Source organism: Sphaerodactylus townsendi, linkage group LG05 (assembly GCF_021028975.2).
Source record: "Sphaerodactylus townsendi isolate TG3544 linkage group LG05, MPM_Stown_v2.3, whole genome shotgun sequence".
NCBI classification, from domain to species: domain Eukaryota; kingdom Metazoa; phylum Chordata; class Lepidosauria; order Squamata; family Sphaerodactylidae; genus Sphaerodactylus; species Sphaerodactylus townsendi.
In genome coordinates, this window is record NC_059429.1 from 82,504,539 (window position 1) to 82,528,858 (window position 24,320).

A 24,320-nucleotide genomic window follows, 5' to 3' on the forward strand; every position below is an offset into this window, starting at 1 on the left:
GTCTCCCTTAGAAAGGGAGTGCAATAGCAATGGTACCACGATTGAGCTCCTGCTTAGTGTTTTATACATGGGCTGGTTTTTGTATATCCAGAATCTGCATGCGAACTTCTTCTGCAATCTGTAAAAAAACTAGGTCAGAAGCGTTTGAAGACTACCTACTTGGTTATGATCTTTACTGTATTGTTGAAGGCTTTCATGGCCGGAATCATTGGGGTGCTGTGTGGTTTACGGGCTGTATGGCCGTGTTCTAGCAGCATTCTCTCCTGAAGATGCCAGCCACAGATGCAGGCGAAACATCAGGAGAGAATGCTGCTAGAACATGGCCATACAGCCCGGTAACCACACAGCACCCCTATGATCTTTACTTTTCAGTAAAGATCAGAATATTTATTGGATGTGAAACCTCTTCAGTGATATAGAGGGTCTGAAAACATAACACAGTAGGGAACACTTTTGAAATAGTACAGCATTCTGGGGAGAGGGGCTTCCAGATATTCCCAAAATAATTCAGCATACTTGACAACAGTTCTTAATGTGGGGCTATCTGGCTCCTTGGGACATTATCTACAGTTCTTGGGGGTGTTCAGAATTTTTGGAGGCAAATGGTATTTGGGGTTTGCAACAGCTTCTGGCAGCCAGTGCAGGATGACTGTCTATTGCTCACCCTGCCCTGAAGCTAACATCTCAGTTTGAAAAGTAGCACACAGAAAATCAGAATCAAGAAGCTGGCTGATGGATCATCAGGCACAAGGGTGTCATTGATGATGCCTGAGACATGTGTAACATATTCACATAAGCTGTAGTGCTGTTTTCATGTCATTTTTTTTCCTCTTGGAGGACCATTCAGTGACAAATGTTACATACTTGGTGGGTGATAGTGGATCAAAGATTAAAAACCACTATGCTAGAGGCAGAGATACGCTGCAAGATTTACTCATCATTGGCTTCTCATCCTGCAGAGTTCTGAGCCCATAGTGTTCTATTACACTTATCTATGCAATCCATGTGTGCGCTACACTCTCCCCTTTTCTACTTGTTTCTTTCCTTCCCACCCACTAGCCCAGCTTTTTATCCATCCCCCCTCCCCAAACTTTCCTTCCTTTCCTGCCACTGGAGCCCTTTCCCAGGAAAACTATGTCCCAGTTGTGGTCACCCAGTTGTTCAATCCTGTGTCTTCCAGTACATTCCAATCCACTAAGAGAGGGTCTTGGGCTGGAACACCAATCTCCTGATTGCTGCTGATATTTCAATTTGACTATCTCCCAGATCGTAGTCTGAAACTCCCAACTATTACACCATGCTGGCTTTCATGCAGTGGACTTGGCAGAGGATCTCATTTTCACTTTCCACATTTCCTCTTCTTCCCCGAAAGCCGTAATAATCTGGCCATTTACAGCATTTGCTTCTTAAAGGCACGGGTGCTGTTTCTATTATTTTGGTAGAGTTAACCCACCCACTCACACAAATATCTTTTTTTAATGTCGGATTTTTCTGCAACTTTTGAGCTATTTTTCTGGGTCCAGCCTGGATAGTTCCAGGTTATTTTGATCTAGCCACATCTCAGAAGCTAAGCAGATTAAGCCCTAGTGATTATTTGGATGGGCAACCTCCAAGGGTCCTGACGTGCAGGCTGGCAATGGTAAACCACCTCCTAGAGTTGCCGTTAAAACACTAAGGAGCCGCCATAAGTCCGTTGTGACTTAAGACCACATACACACTCTACCTTATCTATCCATGGTCCTAGTCTCAGGATTTCAGAGCCAAGTTGAGAATTGGATATATGGATTATATACACACAAATGCACACGGAGTCTTTCTCCAAGCGCGCGAATTAACACAAGCAAACTTCGAGGCGGCTTTCTGCGGAGGGAAGCAAGCAAGTAGACGTCGCTGCGGCGGCTGCGTTCCCTGTGAGCCAACAGAGGGCGCTGTCACATCGCCGTGTTCGTCCTTGCTCCCTCCAGAGGGCGGGGGCGCGAGGCGGCTTTGCCGGACTTGGCCGCGGTGGCGGCCGGGAGGGATTCTGGCGGCGTCGGAGGGTGGCTGCGCGGAGAAGCGAAAGACCTGGTGGCGATGGCAGAAGGCGGCAGGCGGCGAGGCATGAGGGAGCGCCGGGGGCTGTAGGGAACCTTCGCCGCCTCCCCGACGCGGCATGGCCGGTCTCATCAAGAAGCAGATCCTGAAGCACCTGTCCAGGTGAGCGCGCCCGGGTTTCGGCAGCGGCGAGTCAGGGGAGGCTCTGCGGAGCAGCCCTGCGTTGGGGGCGGGACGAGACGAGGTGAAGGGGGCTCTGCGACAGCACAAGTGGAGGGGGAAGGACTCGCAGCATCTCGTCTTGCCTTCCATACCTTGCGTGTTTCTCCGCCCTCCTGTTCCATTTGATTTATTCCTAGTATTTCTCACACACACACACACACACACACACACACACACACACACACACACACACACACACACACACACAGATCATTTGCCTCCCTGCTCTGCCAGTTAAAAGAAAATAATTAAAACCTCCTCATCTCCTGTCTGCTATCCCTCCACGGATAGATCCTCCTGCAGATGTTCTCATTTAATCCCTGCACTGTAATCCTCTTCCTTTCTGCAGATTAAAAAAAATTCTCACTGTGTATTTGTGCTATGTATTTGTGCTATGTTCCTTGCACTCACTTCCTCTGGGTTCTTCATCCGTCAGTTAAAATGCATGCCGAGTATATGAAAACCTGACAGCTCTGCCTGAGATGCTGTTTACATCTGCCTGTGTTTGTTTAGTCCCTCCTGTTGGAATATCCTGGTTGTTGGCAGTGTTTGCTTATTTGGAACATGTACTTGGGATTGGTAATGCTGTAGTAGGGGAAACTGTACAAAATTGGGAGAGCTTTTAAGTTTATTGGAAGGGCATGAGAAGGGCTAATTACTATGGAGAGAGTAACTAGTTCTCCGTTACTTGTTGATGTAATAAGCTGAACAAAAACCCTCTGAGTCTGAGGAAATTGTGTGTTGGGGCAACCAGTTAACATGTTGAAATTATACAGGAGGAATGACAGAACACTAGGATCATGAATGAGGAAATGTGGGTTAAAGTCTGGCTTCTGGTACATTCAGTTAATAAGTCATCTGTGTCATTAGTGAATTGCTGATACTACAGATGCTGTTAACATGACATCTCTAAGACTGGGGAAGAAAAATTTATATTCAGCATAAGATGATGATGATGCCTTTTATTTAAGAGGATTAAAGCACAAAAATGTAGAGGCAATTCAGTTGCCTTTATGGTAATGACAAATCAAAGAAATGAAGGCTAAACAGCTTAATGATAATAGTTGCATGCTCTCAAGTCACAACTGACTCATGGCAATCTCAGAACCATGAGATTTTTCAAGGCAAGAGATGAGCAGAAGTGATTTGCCATTGTATTCCTCTTCTTAGCAAGCTCAGTTTTCTTTGATTGTCTCTCTTATCTGAATACTAACCATGGCTGCCCCTGCTTAGCTTCTAGGCTGTGAGACGAAAGGAGTATTCAGGCTGCAAAACAGCTTGCAAGAGGCTAATTGTTAAGGCTTTTCTATGTGATCACTAATATGTGCTTCAGTAACTTTTTGTTTCTTTTTCAAGATGACTTTCAGGTCCTTAATAGTGAGATTTACTTGCCCCACATTGCTGCTCAGGGACAACCTGAGCAGCAATGTGGCCGTTATGCATGGAAAACTTACCTCAGGGCTCCTCACTGCACAGTGGGCTTGTAGTAGGGTCTCCTCACATTTCTCTGTTTACACGTGAGGAGGCAGCCCACAGCCTGCAGTGCAGTTTGTTTGTTTGCTGAACTCTGCCAGCTCTCCGTTCCTAGTTCTCTTAACTCTGCCCATCATCTCAGCCATAGGCACAGATATCATCATACCCAGTAGCCTCAAGAAGCCTTTGCAGTTATATTGATATTCTAACCCATCCCAAAGATGATTCCCCCTCCCTTCCAATTGAAAAATGCAAAGCAGTTCCCTGGACCACAAGCTGCTGAAGAAGGGGATGCTGGAGCTGTCCCCCTCCCTTTCCCTCCATCTACCACCCCCTCACTCTCTCTCACTCTCATTTTCTCTGTCTCTCACTTCCTGCTGCCACCACTGCTGCCACGGGAGAACAGAGATGGGGTTGTTTTAAAATAGAGGTTTGTTTGAAATAAAGTTTTAAATAGCCCTCCTGATCATCGAGAAGGGAGGAAGTAGAGTGCGGGAGGTGGGGTGGAACCAACAAAAGATCTTGCTTGTACTGTTCTTTGTAAAAGCCAACTCCCTGATATTATGTCGAGATACTGATATCTTGATATGATCATTTAGAGAAGAAGGAAGGAGCCGGCATCATGGAAAGGGGGGTAAGGGGGAAGATGTGAATGGCAATGCGAAGGAGTGGGAAGGGTGGGGCTAGGTAGGCTGGCCATATGTCAGGGGCAAAGCTGTGCTCACTGGCAAATCTGCCCATTGTGGTGGCAAAGCAAATTAAAAGTCTCACTACAAGTAGTGTCACTTGCCACAAAGAGAAAGACAGGTCCAAAACAGTGTAGGTGAATAGGAGTTTTGGTGGATGTGGGATTAGCAGTTAAGAGTGACAGTGTCTGATCTAGAGAACTGAGTTGGATTCCCCACTCCTCCTTTGAGCGGTGAACTCTGATCAGGTGAACTGGAATTGTTTCCCCACTCCTACATATGAAGTTCTCTGAGTGGCCTTGGGCTAGTCATAATTCTCTCAGACCTCTCTCAATCCCACCTACCTCATCACAAGGTGTCTATTGTAAAGAAGGGAAGGCAATTGTAAACTGCTTTGAGACTCCTTAAAAAGGTTGAGAAAAGCAGTGTATAAAACCAGCTCCTCATCTAGGAACTACAGGTCAACATTTATTTATTTTAGTGAGTCTTTGATGTGTTTTAACTCATTCTGCTTTCTAGGGATAGTTTGTATTTGCTGGTCCCTATCCCTGACACATCACTGTGTGCATTTTTGTATTTTGTTTCTGACTTGTTCAAATTTAATTTGCTAGTATAATCATTCTTCAAATTCAGCTCCCTCCCCAGCATGCCGTATACAATACAATCTAAGGCATTATTACTAATTTCATTGGGATTTACTCACTAATATGTTTGTGGAGGATTGCGTCCTAAGTGTGAGTTGGATGTGTCTTATTTCTAGAGCGTGTGCCATGAACATTAAGGTGCACAGCCTGCTACTACATGGACTTACCCATGAAGATAGCTTGGAAGCTTCATCTAGTAATGAATGCTATAGCTTGATTGCTATCAGGAACTAGGTGCAGTATGCATATTACTCCTGTTCTACAGTAAATACATATGTTACCTATAAATCCCTGTATTCATTTCAAAGGGGTAACTGTTATTTATTAAGTCCTTTGTGGCCTAGGTTCCACATATCTAAAGGATAGTCTCTCCTGATATGCCCCATTGTGACAGCTGTACTCATCTGAGCAAAGTCTTCTAAAAGATCCCTTTGGAAATAGATAAGATCAACAGTGGGCCACATCTGAATATTCTTTGTTCTGGCTCTCGCATTTTGTGGAATAGCCTGCCTGAGGAGGTCTGGAAGATCATGCTTCTGTAGTTCCCTATAATGGATAAAATTGGTTAGGAGAGTACTTTGAAAGGAAGACAATTGCAATTTAGTGCCCTGCTTATTGAACATATTATCTTGTTTGTGCTGCATTGTTTTTTTCTAGTTTTTGCAATCTGGTAGCATTGTTTATGAATAGGTACTTTTTATTGTATTGCTTTTCTAATTTGGTAATCTGCTGAATCTCAGCAAGAAAGTAAATGCTGTAGGTAGCATAGTAGAAAATGATACCATAAGTAAAGTTACTAAATAAAACATAATAGTATTCTTACTTTACTGTAATATAAATAAAAACCGGTGTTGAGAATGAGGCATATTTTGAATGATTGATTAACTGTTCGAGATTATATTTTTGAAATATACATTAACCTAGAGAGAACATGCATAAAAGTAATACATTAAAAAATTTTAACTGTAAAAGAGCCAATTACAAAAACGTGACTGTGAAGCCACATTCTGTGGTCACATTTGTTTTGAGTGTTCTAACTGAAGGGTGAATGTCCTTTCTTAAGCTATAAAATATTGCTGTGGTGGTACTGGGAAGTGATATTCTTGCAACAGAAGCATGATTCGAAAGAGGTTTTTGTGACTCACACACAAATTTATGTCAACTACACATTTGTTGCGTTAAAGCATTATTAAGGCATGTTTGTTGTGTTAGGATGCAATTAGCTGGCTAAAGGTAATCTAGGTTTTGATCAATTGCTAAACAATGTTTACAAACTTTAACTGAAGTGTTTGGTCTTGGCACGCAGCTAATGTATTCTGTGATTCATCATTTACTCATAGTGGTGCCTTTCCAGAAACTGAGCAAAATAGGACTCTTAGCCTGTTGATAGACATTTTTGTTTCTCAAACGAATCTTGTTTTGGCAGATAAATGAGAACAATGTATCAAAACTGTCATAATATATTAAAATAGATATTTACACATCATGCCTTTTGAGACAATGGCAAAAGGCTATTATATTCACTACTATAAGACCAAATTATTGTTTTATTATTTTTAAACCATGTGAGCAAAAGTATTATTTCAAACAGAGAGATGATGCTTTCTAAAGTGGATTTAGAATAAAGGAAAAGGGAGAGGAAAGAGTTTGAGAAATGAATATGGTAGTTATGTCAATGGAGTAGCATCTAGGTGGTAGGAAGTAACATAGAACTTGGCAGTGAAGGGTGGTTTAAGAGAGGAGGGGCTTTTTTGCATTGGTGTCTCCCATTGGCTCTTGTCCCATACTGCTTTGGCTTATCCCCCAATTTCTGCATGCATTTCTGTGCATTGAATTTTTCCCCTTTTTTGTCCCTCCCTGATTTTTTTTTGTAAGCAGTCCTACCCCCAGTCTTTTTCTGGAAGTTGATTTTGAATCAGCTTTTTTCCCCTGCATAATGTTTCTGTTGGTTTTCTTTGTGTCCCCCACCCCCCACTCCCCCTATCTCCAGCCTACTTTTCAATGGTTGGACTGTTGTCATCATCAAACCACTCCCCCTTTTCTCCCGATAGATGGTATTGTTTTATTTTTCAATCGGACCTAAAATAATATGTTGATATAGTGGTGTAAAGGTACTTTAAGTAGATTCTTTGCATTCCCATAAAGCAGTGGTGGCGAACCTATGGCACGGGTGCCAGAGGTGGCACTCAGAGCCCTCTCTGTGGGCACGCACGCACAGAGTTCGTCATGTAGGGGGAGCGGAAAATCACCCCCCACGCACACACACATATCTAGGCTGGACTTGCTTCTGAGTCAACCCTCCTAGGGTCATGATTCACCCATTCGAAGCGTTGCATGGTTGCTTCACCAAGCTTGCTCCCGAGTAACGCATGCCTCGGAGCAAACTGTTTTTTCTAAACTAAAACCTCAGTATTTAGGTTAAATTGCCATGTTGGCACTTTGTGATAAATAAGTGGGTTTTGGGTTGCAATTTGGGAACTTGGTCTCGAAAAGGTTTGCCATCACTGCCATAAAGTAAGTCTCCATCCTCTTCCTTCACAGAGATATGAGGTAAAAGACCATGAAGGAGGAGTTAGAGAGTTATTGGTTTTTTTGTTGCTAAAAAGCTGGGAATTCAGAGAACCTGTTTAAACTCTCATTACATCACTATATTGACCTATCAATATTTTCAGATCTTTTTAAAATTTTGGCGAGTACTGTGACTCCAACAATGATGACATCACCCTCTCTTGAAAATCCTGATTATGTATGCCACTTGTGGAAGAATCTGTGAAAATGCACAGGAAATGTAGATATGTGGGAAAACTATGCCCAAACTGATTCCAGTGTTCGTGGACTGACTGCCAAGAAAATCAGCAATAGGTTAAATTTGAAGAAAAGGCTGAGTTCAGGGAAAGACCCTACTACAAGCCCACTGTGCAGTAAGGAGCCCTGAAGAAGAAGAAGAGGAGGAGGAGGAGGAGGAGGAGGAGGAGTTTGGATTAATATCCCCCCTTTCTCTCCTGCAGGAGACTCAAAGGGGCTTACAATCTCCTTGCCCTTCCCCCATCACAACAAACCCCTGTGAGGTAGGTGGGGCTGAGAAAGCTCCGAAAAGCTGTGACTAGCCCAAGGTCATCCAGCTGGTGTGTGTGGGAGTGTACAGGTTAATCTGAATTCCCCAGATAAGCCTCCACAGCTCAGGCGGCAGAGCTGAGAATCAAACCTGGTTCCTCCAGATTAGATACACAAGCTCTTAACCTCCTATGCCACTTCTGAGGTGTTGGACAGCAGAGGACACATTAGGTCTTGGATGTATCTTTCAAATTGGTGTGTTGTGTGGTTTCTGGGCTGTATGGCTGTGTTCTAGTAGCATTTTCTCCTGATGTTTCACCTGCATCTGTGGCTGGCATCTTCAGATTCCACTGCAACAGGTGGTGTTGAGAATTTTGTACTGGACTCACTTTATGGGTACTGATTGATCACATTTTATTGGTTGGTGCCAACCCACAGAGGATGGGAATATCACAGTTCTTCAATGTTAGCTTCAAATATTTAAGTGCATAGCAATTTGTTAAGCCTATACTTAAGTTATATTGGGATCCTCTTTTGACAGTTTCTATAGAAACAGACTATTGCTTTAGTATTGCATACTTGTATGGCTTCTCAGTTCTTAGTGAGGCTTTCATCTATTTTCTTTCAAGAGATTTTGCTGTTCAGTGCTTATTCTCTCTCTCTCTCTCTCTCTCTGTGTGTGTGTGTGTGTGTGTGTGTATGTTGGCAGTTTGTATATGAAGTAACATCATATAGTATGTTGCATGCAGACTTTTTGAAGTGACACATGATCTGGTGATCTTTTGAGCCAGCAGCGAGGTTAAGGAATAAAAGTTGTCTGAGTTTCACTTCTGGATTCTTTCTGTGTTTGTAGAATGCTGCAGTGCTTTGGTTTTCTCATCATGCTGAGACATATTTCCCTTAATTATTTTGTTTAAAATTTAACATCTTCACGTTAGTTGATAAAAGTCTGAGATTTCCTGAGTATACCATTTGCAATGTTTTCCATTCATGGTCTTTGACATTTACAGTTCTTTACCCTTCATTTGTGTGTATGTATTTGCATACATAACATTTATAATGCTAAACATCTGATAATATCTAAGGTGTCACAAGACTTTTTCTTTCCTAAGTGTAGTGGGCTCATTTCAACTATTAAGAAAAATAGAGATCCCAAAATTACAAGAAAATGTTTGCATATTTATTTTGGAGATGTACTGTTATGACAGTGTTCTTGTCAAACATTTCTATGGATATAAGTGCTAGAAACATCCTTTAAAATGTTTTCTGAAAACACAGCCCAATAATATGTTCATTTTCCAGAAGAACAGAACAATTGTTCAGAAAAAGTGCTGCATTTCTGAGGAAGCCTCCAAAGAATTATATTTGGTGTAGGGTTGTTTTTGTTTTTGTTTTGGGGGGGGGGGGATATTAAAGCACCTCTATTCAATTTTGGATTTAGTGTGTTTCCCTTAGCTTAGTACTTGTACCTTTGAAACCGAGATTGTTGTGTGTACACTTCAATCTAAAGTTGTATCCATTTTAGATGTAATGGTATAAATAAATAAAATAAGTAATGGCTTTTCTATTTTCAAAGAGAGTATGGCCAGTGCCACCCTCCCTCCCCAAGTTTTTGCCTTAAAAACAATCTTGACCAAGAACTTTTCCTACTTTAAAAACAAGCCCCTGTTCTTTAACTGGAAATTGTCATGTCATAAGTTAAAAGTTTGGGTTTTTTGTAAAAGGTGGAACAAGACTGCCAAGTCTCCTTGGGCCACTGGTGGTGGCGGGGAAACTCTGCTCCAAGTAGGGTGATGCATTAAATACATTCTGACACTGTTCCTGTTTTGTCTGCCTGCTTGTATTTTCCCCCTTACACTGTAATATAGACATCATACATCTTGGGTCATGAGATCTGTGGGTGGTTTCTGACCCTACCATGCATGATGTTTTTAGAGCAAAATGTGATTTAAAAAAAGAAAAAAGGAAGTGGGCAGTCATATTAAATGAATGGAGTACAGGAAAGGGAAGCACGTGGGTAGTCCAGGTTGTCGTTTCATCTTCAAAGATGACACCACACAGAGAAACCTATGCCAGCATTCTCTGACTATGGACTTGGACCCTGGGAATCAAAGGCCCCTCGTTTTTTTAGAAATGAGAGCAGGAACTCTCCATCAGAGGGAACAGAGTTGGTTTCCCCTTCTTTTGAAGAGCAGGAGCCTGCAGTCATCAAGGTTCAGATCACTTCGGAATGCTAATCAGAAAAGGTAAGAGGAGAGAGTGATGGACCGAAATACATACATACATACATACATACATACATACATACATACATACATACATACATACATACATATTGCTGGCAAATCTAATTGGTTGAGGGGAATCTCTAGGAAGTGACATTATAGATCACCTTGAAAATTGGCTTGTTGGTTTGCAGCATCCCTGTTCTTGATATGATTGGAATTCTTGCTGACCTAACTAATGTGCACTATGTGTATATGCGCACATCCTTTTATAGATGCACTTTTTTCTTCTTAAACTTTATTATTTGATATTTACCAGTCCCTGTGCAATATCATGCTATATTTGTTTAGTCTTGAGTTACCTTTACAATTTTTCCATTGCTTAATTCCGCCAGCAGAATTCCATGCCTAGCAAACTGGTTCTTGTGTGCTGCTTTATGCTGCTAGAGATATTCCTGAAGGTGGAATGAGGGGAATATGCGTATACACTGAAATCTGCCGTGTTTGGAAAACAGTGAGAACTTGTTCAAATTCCCTACACTTTTTCTGTAACAGCAGGGCATTTGTAACCATCAGTGAAACCATCAGTGGAAACCCTCTGTCACCCTTTCCACCTACCCACATTTGTCACCTTCCATATAAACATTGTTAACATTACTTATTACCACTACTATTATTTAGCCACTAAATTAAGCCTTGGTTGTTTTAACTTGCTTGTTATTATGTACTTTGCATTGAACTTTGCAATGTGAAAGCAGATCTATTTTTAGACCCGCGTTCAGATGGCTACCAAACTCATTTTGTTACTAAATCTGAAGCTTCATCTGTTCTTTTCCTTAAAAGTTTGTCTGTGTTTATAAATCATCGATCTTTTTCTCTATCAATGATCAGTGTTTTTGTCAAAACAAAGGGATTCTTGGCCCCATTAATGTGGGTTTACTATGAGGACCGAGTCATAGTAATGCGGTTTATGAAGCTGTGGCGTAGACTCCCGAAGGAAGGCTAATATTTCAAAACAGAATACTACTGGTGGCATTTTGCTTCATTGGTGATGTATAGACTTTCAAAGGAGTAATTCTAGAGAATTATAATTATACCTAGGAGACAATACTAAGATTACGTTGACATTTTCTCCTTAAAAATTGAAAGCCTTTCTTTGCAAGCCTTTTATTATTACTACCAATTTTTATTCTGCTGTTCCCCAGAGAACTCAGGCCAGCCTGAATGAGGATGATAATTTTTTATGAATCAATCCCTGGATGTCCCCGGCTAGCCTGATCTTGTCAGATCTCAGAAGCGAAGTAGGGTTGGCCCTGGCTAGTATTTGGATCAGAAATCCCACAGGGAATCCAAGGCTGCTATGCAGAGGCAGCCATAGGTCAGCTGCAATTTGATGATACTTTCATCACCAATTTTGCACTCTGGCCTCAGGTACCACACAAGAGGAAGTTTGGTGTAGTGGTGAGAGTGTCAGACTAGAACCTGGGAGACCCACATTCCAGTCCCCACACTGCCATGAAAGTTTGCAGGTTAATCTCAGGCAAGTCATACGCACTCAACCTAACCTACCCCACAGGGCTGTTGTGAAGATAGTATGAAAGAGAGGAGAGTATTTAAGCTACTTGGGTCTCCATTGGGGAGGAAAGTAGAGCGCAAATGATGTAAATAATAAATAGATCCCGCTGTGCCCTGTGCCACATTTCACATTGGTCCCAAGGGTCTTCTAATCCTCTGTAGTGCTTCGGGAGACACAGAGGCTTCACCAACAATAGAGAAGCAACAATATTCCATCACAGAGCTCCAGTAACAGCATGGCTTCAAGACAGTGGTTCGTCTGTGGTCACCCAGAGAACTCCAGAACTAAGCAGAGATTTGAAGTTGGACATCCCTTGTTCTCAGTGAACGAACACAGCATACTGGCTGTCTTTGTTCTGGAAAAGACTGTTCTGTCACTTGTTGTCCATGGATTATGCATGCTGAGGCGCGAAAAAATAGATGTATTTCCCAGGCAATATTGACAGTTCTCCAGCACTGCCTGTACTTCTGTGGAAACCTGACATCTTCACACATGCTAATAATTATAGTCAGTCCGCTAGATCATAGAGCCAGTATGATGTGGTAGTTAAGAGCAGTAGACTCTAATCAGGAGAACAGAGTTTGATTCTCCACTCCTCCACATGATCGATGGACTCTAATCTGGTGAACTAGGTTTATTTCCCCACTCTGATGCGCAAAGCCTGCTGGGTAACCCTTGTAGCCCCACCTACCTCACAGTGTGTTGTAGAGAGAGGAAGGAAAGAAGTTTCTTAGCCACTTGGAGACTCCTTATAGTTGAGAAAAGTGAGCCATAAAACTATTCTTCTTAAAATATCTTTCTTAACCAACTCCTCAAAAAAAAGCACCTTCAGGCTAATTAACATACACAAACAATATAATTTTATTAGTTGTGGTGGGTTTTCCTGGCTGTGTGGCTGTGGTCTGGTAGATCTACCACAGCAATCTTTTAAAGTACCCAGGTTAAGTACCCAGGTTTCAGGCCAGTGATGTAGCTAAGTGGGAGGCAGGGTAGAGCCCCAGGTGCGCCACCTATGGTCACATGGGGGCACATTGAAAAACCACCACTCCAACCGCACCCACAGTGAAGCGCTGACCAGCAGGGCCAGCCAGGCTCGCACTATCACCAAAATCCCCGTGAAGTTTGGGAGCAGTGTGGCCCTTCTTGATGTGGCTTCAGCTTGCCCAGTTCCAGCTTTCAACTGCAGGCTTACAGCGTGCAGTTTAAAGCTTGACCCAAGCCTTTCTGAGGTCAGCATGCAGATTTATACTGCTGGCTCCGCCCGCCCCCCCCCCAAGCTCCTACTCCAGTCAGGGGAGTTTAGAGTGGGGCATACTTGCAAGGGTCGGGGGAGGGTACCCAGGGTGAGCTCTGGGCACCATTTTACTCAGCCACACCCATCCCATGCCATATAGCTCTGCACCTTGAACTGGGACTGTAAGCAGATGGGTACCCATTGAAGTGATATGCCACCTTTTGTCTATGCCAGTTAGCAATTTAGCTACTGCATTTTGGCCTGATTGGAACTTCTAGTCTGTCCCAAGGGAAGCCACACATAGAATACTGTACAGGAATCATCAATGTGACAAGATCCCTATATCTGCATCTCACTCTGACATAAGGTGACGGCTGGTGAACCAGCTAAGGCACTGTGCACACCGATGAACTGTTGCATCCATCTGGATTGAGAATGACCTCCATATAGCATAGCCACACCATTGCAATTATCTGTCTATATATTTTGGCATTATGTGTATAGAGTTGGAATAGAGTTCCTATCATGTAGTTAACATGCACTGCCTCCATGACTTGGAACACTTTTGGAGCTCCTGGTTAAAGTAATATGTGAAATGACTTATTTATTTTACTTACCTTTTTTACTTATTTAATTTGTAGGCCACTCTTCCCCAGTGAGGAAGATATATATATATATTTCCTTAAAAAAGGAAAAAAGTACATTTCCCCTACAAGTGGGATTGGCTTGAAATCTGTTGATTTTGCATCTATAAATTTTCAGACCACATGACAGATGCTAAAAGCGCTTTTTTGCCTGTTTCTTCCTGTTGGTGAGGGAGAAACCTGTAAAACCAGAAAGGCAGAGGGACTTGGGACTTTTGTTAATTGATTGATAGCTATGCAGGATGCTTAATTTATAGCCTCATTTCAACCATCCTGCACTTCACAAGGAAAATGGAGGACAATCATTTTCCCTAGAGCAACCTCTCTCTAACTGTATTACATTAGTATAGTTATCATACTGCTTATGATGGCTCAAGAATAGTATAATGTTAACAGTGAGGGTGAGTCACTCCTGTAGCTGTACACAGCTAGGTGCCAAACAGTTCATTTTTCCTGCCCCTTTCTTTTAGTTAGGCAAATGGCCTACAAGAGATTACAAAAGACAGATATATTTTTGATGTTGCTAATAAATGTTTGATCAGCTAGGAGAAATACTGGGGCAAGTATTAAGTAAAAATACAAAATTTCTAGACGAACTTGAGATTTATTTTAACTGATTTTTAACAATTCCTAGAAGAGACCAAGAAAAAACTTAATGCAAATATTTAAACAAATTTAGCATTGCAAATGGCTTGAATGCCAAGAGGAGAGCTGAAGAAAGTAATTGATATATGTGTTCATTTAGTTAATACAGTTATTAAGCTGCAACTAAACAAATGGCTTTTCAAATTCTTGCAGATCTAGAGATAGACAGTTTCCAGAAGTGCTGAAGCCATGGAAAAACCATTCTTTTCTGGGAAAAATGAAATTTGGGGTGGGGGGGAGGTGATTGAAATATATGCAATATTTACTGTTCTTTCAAACCTAAACAAATATTACTACTTTAACATTATAAAATGCTTCATTTATGATGTACTTGGCACATAGAATGGCAGTATTTGACATATTTATGGAATTTTAAAGTTATGAATGCCTTACAGTCCCATCCAACAGTCAAGCGTCCAAAGAGGCTTTCCAGAGGCGTGGGGAGGCTCAAAAAGTTTAAAAGCCTCCCCACCAGTGAGAAGCCTCTTTGGGGCTCAATAGACAAATTCCCAGCCACCAGCATAATGTTGTGAATGGCTGGGAGGGAACAGCATCGGCCCCAGCCTGCCCCCACTATGCTAGTGGCTAGGATACTGGCATCACATTCAGTGCCACATTCCAGCGCCAACTGGGGTAGTGGTGGCCGCAGTGGAATCACCCCTCCATCAGGATAAGTGCCCCAAGGAGGGCAAATCCACTGGCACGGCTATGTGCTGCTGCCACTGATGGATTCAGCCTCTCCTCTGGATGGGGCTGTTAGGCTTGTACAAGTGAAAAAAAGAAGGGGGCCACACCATGGCAAAACGAAGGCAAGGAAACAATTGGTGCATTCTCTGCAGAATTATTTCCTTGGCTTTTTAAAGTTTTGTACAATCTACCTCCTTCCAATCTTTTTTTCCCTCCAGCAGTGTAGGACAATAAACTACTTTTTACCCAGTTCGTCAGTAAGTGTGTCTCAGTGGTTTGAGTGACAGATAAGAAGGTTGACCACAAGTGAAGTAAAAAAGACAGTGGTGATGTCTTAGCTTATATATTATAGATCGGACAGAGAAAGAAAAGTAATGCAGGATACATTTATTCAGTAATGCGTTATGTTTGCCTTATTTTGGAATGCTGAGTTTATCTGTGATAATAAATCAGATACGCTTTTTACTTCATAATCATTAAGGAATGCTTGTTTTTGTATAATTTTGTAGCTTTAGTGTATTTCCTTTAATAAAATTATTAAGTATATATGTGCACCTGCATAATGTGCAAAATGACAATGAAATACAGCCTGGTACTCAAGTAAATATTCACTATATATTATAATATTATTTAAAAAAACGTTGTTCTGTGATTACTGGGGTCATATTTATGCATTTAATGTTGAGGAAATGCAAAGGTAGGCCCTGAAAAGTACAGTAAGTTTAGAAGGGAGTCTCATTTTAAAAAGTTTGAGAACTACTGGGTTGGGATTGATTAAGTCAAGGTGTGCTGAGTGGGAGTGAAAACCTAGGTCTCTAAAGAATTTTTGAGGATTTAGGACTTACACGTATTGCTTTGACTGTAACAACCTAACATATATACCTCAACACCACCGACACTGGAATTTGCAGATGTAATTTTAGTCTGGTATTTTCATTATCAGAGATCAGTATGATTGATATCCTTTCAGTTTGTAGCTTACAGGCATTTGGCATTCTGAGCTAGCATGACTGACATATAAAAAATAAAAACAAACCCCAGCATGGAAGGTCCCAAATGGTTAATTCATACATTAGACTTGGTTACAGTTATTAATTTGACAGCCCCACCAATTGGCTTATTTACGTGAACAGTGCAAGGTCTTGTATCCTACTGCTTGGTTCTGAAGACAAAAGGGTACTTCCATTTTTGGAAGAGGGATTTTCTGCCAGTTCTGCTCTTCTGTTGCTGATCCTCAGTTTGCACCCTGTGCTGTTCTTAAGGATGTGGTGACCACCAGGAACAAAAATTTAAGAGGGTCAGTGGACTGCAGCTGAACAATGGAATTAGCAAAAATCATCTTCCCGTCCTCTACCAAACACAAGAGCCCTTCTGCCTTCTGTACAACTTTTTTGAATTGTTGTACATTTTCAAGCTTTACTGTTTACCGATTTTCCTACACATAGGCCCCTTCCGCACACGCAAAATAATGCGTTTTCAAACCACTTTCACAACTGTTTGCAAGTGGATTTTGCTATTCCGCACAGCTTCAAAGAGCACTGAAAGCAGTTTGAAAGTGCATTATTCTGCATGTGCGGAATGAGCCATAGTGATGAAAGTTTCTGCCAAAGAAGCTACTAGTGTGAGCAGTGTTGAACATATGTATACGTTGGTAAATGCAGAAAGTGTGTCTAATTGGAACATGTAAACCTAAGATGATCTTGAACAAGTTCTGGATTACCTGATCAATTGCTGTTTCCAACAGCCAAACCTTGTACTGATTCTGTTGAGAAAAATACACTACACGGACAATGTCCTTTGCTCTTCTTTCCTCCGGTGTGTTTCTGGCATAGCTTGCTCAAGTCTGTCTTCATGCCTTTCGCTATAGTGAAGCACATATGCAGGCAGTGCAGGCAAAAGGAATTGAGAGAACCACAGGGCATGATTAATGCAGGTATCTAATATTACTTCTGCTAACAATGGAGCTTTTTATTTTCCACTATCTGGGCTTCTGTGACAAATTAGCATAGAGGAATGTGTCTGAAATACTATTGGGTTTTCAATAATTACATAATCATCAAGCATGTAATCTTTTTTTCCAGGTCCCAGTCTATTCAGATATGTTCCCATGTAATTTCAGCTGTGCTGGCTATTTTCTTGTGTAAACCATGTTTCTGGGGTCTTTCAAGCTTTGCAGAGATTCTGGAAAAGGAAATAAGGTTTCTGTTGTTCTCTCTGTCATTGGGACTTGGACAGAGCGTCATTGCACCAGCTCAGCATGATGCTGAATCATGTTCATGTTATGTACTATAAATAGATTTTTTTTGGTAAATTAATATTGCATGCTGTTTGTTGCAGCTGTGGCACAGCAGTTTATCTGATGAGAGAGACTAAAGTGTTCAAACTGATCCCTAGTGTTGGTTACATCTTTTACCATATATTTAGGATGAAAAATCTCAGGTATTCCTTACTAGAGATCGCCAACTAAACCAGGAACTCTGAATTACTGACCTTTTTAACAATCTCACTGACATACACTCAAATAATTTCTCTCATTCTGAGACTGTCTATTACTATGGCAAGAAAACTAGCATTTCCACCTCTTTTCCATTGTTTGCTTTAACCCAGAAGTAGCCTTACATCTGTATCTGTGTTGACCATGGTTGGTTCTAATTTTGTAACCTTGTAAGAAAGAGATCCTCGTTAATATTAGCACATTAGCAGCAGGGCAGATGCAACTTTACACCATGACTAAAGCTAATCGTGGGCAGTGAATTCACTTCAGAAGGAGTGAAGGGCAGGTATCAACAGCATATTGCCAATGTTCTGCTCAAGGCTGGGAGCCTGGCAGTGTAGTTCTAAGCAGAATTACACCCATCTAAGCCTGTTGTGTTTGATTTCCTTAGGTGGCTATAAGATTGGATTGTGGGGATGTTACCTCTTCACTAGGAGAGAGTTGGTATCAGTGTATCTGACTTTTTGTATTTCTGCTTGTGCACTGCAGTAGCAATAGTTTCTGATGTTTATCAGGCAGTTTCTAAACCTCTGCATCTCCTTTACTCCCAAAATGACTTATTGAGCTAAATACAGGAATTTTTATTCTGTGCTAATTTACCATTTTGTTCTTCTAGTATCTGATGCACACCACAGCATCTGTCATTATGACCTTTTCCACAGAATTCTAGATATCAGGGTTTTTTTTATCAAACAGTTATTCTCACTTGTATTTTGAAGTTGAAGTAAGATTTCACTTTTTCTAATATATTTGCAGTATCCCTCAGTAAAGCTACCCTGAACCACAAGTTGCTACAAATTCTAGATATAACAATATAGAAATTATAGCAATTATCTTTTGAAATGATTTTCTGGATAATGGCAGCAAGTAGCCAGTATGTGCAAATGGTTTGTGCAGACAAAAATTTGCCAGGTCTGTAGATGATTTATGTGCATATGTATTCATAACTAAATCCCATTAAATTTAATTCTCCAATAAGGGGGATATGGGATTGCCATTTGAGGTTTAGAAAGGGCCAGATTCCAAGCCAAAAGCCCCCAAATAATTTTAAATGAATTCAGTTATCTTACTTTCTTGCCATTTAAAGTATTCATTTACCATATTCCACGTACATCCCACTTCATTCTAGTATATCAGTGATTAGAGTACTGAAGTAGGACAGGGGAGAAGGGGGGTTGGATTTATATCCCCCCTTTCTCTCCTATAAGATTAGAGTACATCTGCTCTTAACCCTTACGCCACTGCTGCTCCACTGGAAGACCAAGTTCAGATTCCTTCTTGCTATAAAATTTACTAACCTTGGACTCGTTATTCTTGGCTAACTTATTGTATTGAATTGTTGTGAAAATACAGTTGAGGAGAGGAGATCCACGTATACAATCCTTAACTCCTTAAAATAACAATGGGATAAAAAAATACATGAAATAATGCACTTCTTCATTATTAGAATTCTTGGGTCATCCTGTGGGCTTTGGATATCTGATGTTTGAAAACTGGCAAGCAAGTGATCTGAAAGAAAACTATGGTTCTCAAGAGAAAAATCAGCAAGAATCAAGGAGTGTTATGCTAGCAAAGAGTAGTAGCTTAGAATGCCTAAACAGAATATCCTCCTGATAAGAGAACCCAAAATAATAATATTTAACAGTGAGAAAGCAGGCTGGATGTTAAAAAGGAGGATGTATTTTAAAAAGATGGCTAAAGTTTTTTGGCTGTGTCTCACTTAGAATGTCAGGCAGACTTGGGTAGCTTAGGTGGTATTGGGTAGAGGTGGGATTTGAGCTATTAGTTTGAACACTGTTGTTTTGGTTGGTCCTAATAAAGTTACATGATGTTTAGTCTTGTATTTTTATTCAGACCCCTGTGACTACAACCTGGCATAGGACTTTGAAGTGTTTCTACTCTGTTACTATGTAACACTTTTAATGCATAAAATGGATATGTTTATTTAGAGCATTTTAGCCTGTTTTTCTTCAAATCTGGGCTCAAAAGATTGGTGGTGGAAAGTGCCACTGAGTCACTGGTGATGTATGATGACTCTATAGGGCAGTGGCTATAGGGTTTTCAAGGCAAGAGATGGTCAGAGGCAGTTTGCCTCTGCCTGCCTTTATGTAGCAACTTAGACTTCCTTGGTTTCCTGTCCAAGTTCTAACCTTGCCTAGCTTTCAAGATTTGATGAAATTGAGCTCACCTGGTCTACCCAGGTCAAGGAGAAGGCAGATGACACTGTTAGTATGATCATATACAATTTAAAACCCATTTTAAAAACTAACAGCTTCATCATCAAAAACAATTATGCAGCAGTGTTAAATGCCATACTGAATGCTAATAGTCTATCACTTTAACTGCAGCCATCTGGAGAGGTAGATATCCCCCCCCCCCCCCCAGGTCATCCCTATTCCCACTGTACAAATTGTGAATGGATGGCGATTTAGATACAGGTTTGCTGCAGGTCATTTTGTTAGGTTAATGGCTTGGGATGAGGTTTAAACTCATTTCTTCTGGGTTATCTGCGGTGATCATCATTTTTAATTTTTTTTCTTGGCTACAGGTTTACAAAGAATCTTTCCCCAGATAAAATCAACTTGAGCACACTGAAAGGGCAGGGGCAGCTGACCAACCTTGAACTGGATGAAGAAGTTCTGCAGAATGTGTTGGAATTGCCCACCTGGCTAGCTATTACTCGGGTCTTTTGTAACAAAGCTTCAATAAGGGTAGGTTAAGATACCATGGTTAAACTGTGGTCTGAATACTCCACCAAGCCTGTTGACAATCTCCTTTCTTCGGGGGCTCAATGAAACTTTTTAACAAGGAGATCTGAATGTCTCCTGATTGTAGAAGCATTGTGATAGTGAAAACATTTCCTGTTCTGTTTCACCACCCAACTGTCACTTTCTTATCTGTTCTGGCCATGTACTCAGATCACTAATTTCCCTATACAATGCCTTTAGATCTACTGCAGCTACTGATAGGAGAGGATCAAATTTTGTATGTCCACTACTGCAAACATTACAAACAGCCTAGTTAAAATTAATTGCTGGTATGCTATGCTATTAAGTTTTACACCAAAAATGGTTATTTTAAAATGTGTAATTGCAGGGATTGTATTTATTTATTTATTTATTCCACTTTTATACCGCCCTCCCCCAAAGGGCTCAGTTGATTTAACAGTTGATGTTCTACATTAACTACTGGGCAAAATGTTCTTTTCCTGAAAACTTTGCCTCAAGCTGTTTTGGGAGCAGGAAATTGATTTTTCAGTTGAAATAATTGTACTTTAGCAATTGAGCAATTTTTCAGTTGAAGTAATTGTATTTTAGCAATTGTACTTTAGGACTGAGCACAGAACCACAAACTTTAACCAAAATGTTTTACAGATTTAGGTTAGGCACCACTTGCCTTTGGTAGAAAGGATACTGTTTCCATGGTTTCAGTAAGGGGCTCCTAGTCTGAAACTAACCACTATACCACACTGGCTTTAACAGCCAGGCTTGGGCAAGTCATACAAGTCAGGTGTTAGTAAGTTGCCCAGTGATTGCTGCCAGGCCTGGCCCCCATGAGTCTTCCTTACAGGCTGAAAAAACCTTGGAAATAACCCTGCCCCCTTTCCCTGGCTTTTACTGACAGAAACCAAGGATGGCATTGTTTTTTTAAAACTACAAACATTTATTTACATTTAGGTTTTTTTAACTTGCCTTTTTTGATTTAAGACCTTTGTAGAAAGAGCTGTCTTGCCCATTCACAGAGTCAGTCTCTGGATTTAAGTAGCTTCAGAATTGGCTGGATTAAGAATTAGAGAACCTGCAAGAACTTATGGGGGGCATCTCATTTCCCCCTTCCCCACTGTAGTTTTCCTTTCCCTGAAAGTACCTATACCCTCTCCTCTTTTCCTATTTCTTGTTTCCTTCCCACGTAGCAGCCAACTTATCTTTATCTGTTCCTCTGTTTTCTACTCCCCCCGTCAGTCACTACCTAGGAAAACCGCTTTGTCCTCTATCTCCCTTTCCTCTTTCCCTAATCTTGTCAACCACCTCTCCTTGCCCCTCTCCTTGCTTCATTATCTCTTTCTCAGCCATTTGCCTCACTAACCTATCTTTCAACTGCTTCACATCTTCAGCTCTATTTATTATTTTACTTAATTTATATTCTACCTCTTCCCAAAGTCAGGACCAAAGCAGCATTCTCTTCTCTTTTTTATGTGCACAGCAACCCTGTGAGGTAGGTAGGCTGGAAGTATATATCTAGTCCAAAATCACCCAGTAAGCTTCTGTAGCAAGATGGGGATTCAAACCTGTGTCTTGCAGACCCTACTCTGACGCTCTAACTTCTGCACCGTATGACGATAACTGTAAAATGTAATCTCAGAAGTGTTCCTTCTCAGTATATGCACAGAGAAGCTCTTTGGGAGTTGTGCCTTCTGATAAATGTGAAATAAATCAACCCTCTTTTCAGCCTCCCCACAACAACATTTTTTTTACATTTTTACATTACTACATGAGTAGTAATACCTCTATCCACCTACGGAGTTCTGAAGACTTTCATTTTAAAAGTTGATTATTTCTACTGATTCCTCTCCAAACAATCCAAACACCTATTTTGCCCTATGCTTTTCCTGAGGATTTTTTGACTCCTTCTCCAGGAACAAAATTTCAAGTAGCTGCAGCAGGAGAGTGGATTAGGAGGTGAAAATTTCTACCGCTTTAGAAAATTAAGTGGTCTTATATCTTAAAAGCTATTGGATATAGGCCAGTATTACTATTAATCAGTTCATGTAGGAAGCAGCCGGTGCTGAAAATGCAAAGCTGCCATAGTCAATGGAGTAAGTTATTTCCAAGGTCAGGTCACCTAACTGTGAGCGACATCTTATCTCATGTATAACCAAAGTCATGGTTTGATCTTTACTAGCAAACATAATTATGAAAAATTAGCAGTCCCCTCTTTCTGGAACACGTTCTGTGTACCACTCATATTTTTTCCTTCCTCCAGGAGTTGAGGGTGTTATGTATTTGGGTGCTGTGTGGTTTCCGGGCTGTATGGCCGTGTTCTAGCAGCATTCTCTCCTGACGTTTCGCCTGCATCTGTGGCTGGCATCTTCAGAGGATCTGATGTTGGGAAAGCAAGTCAAGTATATATCTGTTGGAGTGTCCAGGGTGGGTGGAGAAACCTTGTCTGTGAGTAACAAAGAAGGCAACCAGGTCAATAGTTGAGGGCGTCTGAATAGAAGTATGAGTAACAATGAAGACTATAGCATGGGCGTAACACTGGAGATAGCAAGGTCACTGGTGGGAGCATCTGAATAGGGGTATCCTGGCCTTTGTTTCTTTTGTCTATGGTCATCCTGTGTTTGTGTGGAGCTGGTTAGACACTGTCTTGACTCTAGTATTTTTCAACACTGGCAGCCAAGTTCTGTTCATTTTCATAGTTTCTTCCTTCCTGTTAAAATTGTCCATGTGCTTATGGATTTCAATTGCTTCTCTGTGTAGTCTGACGTAGTGGCTTTTCCGAGTGGTCCAGAATTTCTGTTTTTTCAAATAATATTCTATGTCCAGGTTGGTTTATCATGTGTTCTGCTATTGCTGATTTTTCTGGTTGAAATAGTCTGCAGTGCCTTTCGTGTTCTTTGATACGTGTCTGTGCGCTGCGTTTGGTGGTTCCTATGTAGACTTGTCCACAGCTGCATGGTATGCAATAGAATCCTGCAGTAGCTAAAGGATCCCTCTTATCCTTTGCTGAACGTAGCATCTGTTGAATTTTCTTAGTGGGTCTGTAGATTGTTTGTAGGTTGTGCTTCTTCATCACTTTTCCTATGCGATCAGTGGTTCCCTTGATGTATGGTAAGAACACTTTCCCTCTAGATGGCTCTTTATCTTTGTTCATGTGGCTTGTTCTTGGTCTTGCAGTCCTTCTGATTTCTGTATTAGAATAACCATTAGCCTGTAGAGCCCTGTTTAGGTGATTCAATTCATCTTGTAGGAGGTGAGGTTCACAGATTCTGTTTGCGCGATGTACCAAAGTTTTTATGGTGCTCCTTTTTTGCCCTGGATGGTGATTGGAGTTTTTGTGTAGATATCTGTCTGTGTGTGTAGGTTTTCTGTATACTGTGTGTCCCAATTGCTGGTTTGGTTTGCTAATGACAGACTACACAGAGAAGCAATTGAAATCCATAAGCACATGGACAATTTTAACAGGAAGGAAGAAACTATGAAAATGAACAGAACTTGGCTGCCAGTGTTGAAAAATACTAGAGTCAAGACAGTGTCTAACCAGCTCCACACAAACACAGGATGACCATAGACAAAAGAAACAAAGGCCAGGATACTCCTATTCAGATGCTCCCACCAGTGACCTTGCTATCTCCAGTGTTACGCCCATGCTATAGTCTTTATTGTTACTCATACTTCTATTCAGACGCCCTCAACTATTGACCTGGTTGCCTTCTTTGTTACTCACAGACAAGGTTTCTCCACCCACCCTGGACACTCCACAGATATATACTCGACTTGCTTTCCCAACATCAGATCCTCTGAAGATGCCAGCCACAGATGCAGGCGAAACGTCAGGAGAGAATGCTGCTAGAACACGGCCATACAGCCCGGAAACCACACAGCACCCAAGTGATTCCGGCCGTGAAAGCCTTCGACAATACGGTGTTATGTATGTTTGCTCCTTTCCCATTTTGTCCTCAGAGCAATGCTTCAAGGTAAG

The 24,320-nt window shown here is 41.2% G+C and overlaps 1 protein-coding gene across 3 annotated transcripts in view; it reads left to right on the forward strand.

Moving 5' to 3' along the window:
- Positions 1-1,995: 1,995 nt before the first annotated feature.
- Positions 1,996-24,320, forward strand: part of BLTP3A (bridge-like lipid transfer protein family member 3A) — a 63,845-nt gene continuing 41,520 nt past the window's right edge. Inside the window, exons 1-2 of one of the 3 annotated variants that reach the window (XM_048497408.1) lie at positions 1,996-2,196; positions 20,167-20,329. In XM_048497408.1, coding sequence (XP_048353365.1) covers positions 2,153-2,196; positions 20,167-20,329 — 207 coding nt within the window. In that variant the 5' untranslated portion in view covers positions 1,996-2,152. Of the gene's footprint in view, positions 2,197-19,893; positions 19,979-20,034; positions 20,057-20,166; positions 20,330-24,320 lie in introns of those variants that run through there. The other 2 variants (XM_048497409.1, XM_048497410.1) reach the window with 2 other exon arrangements.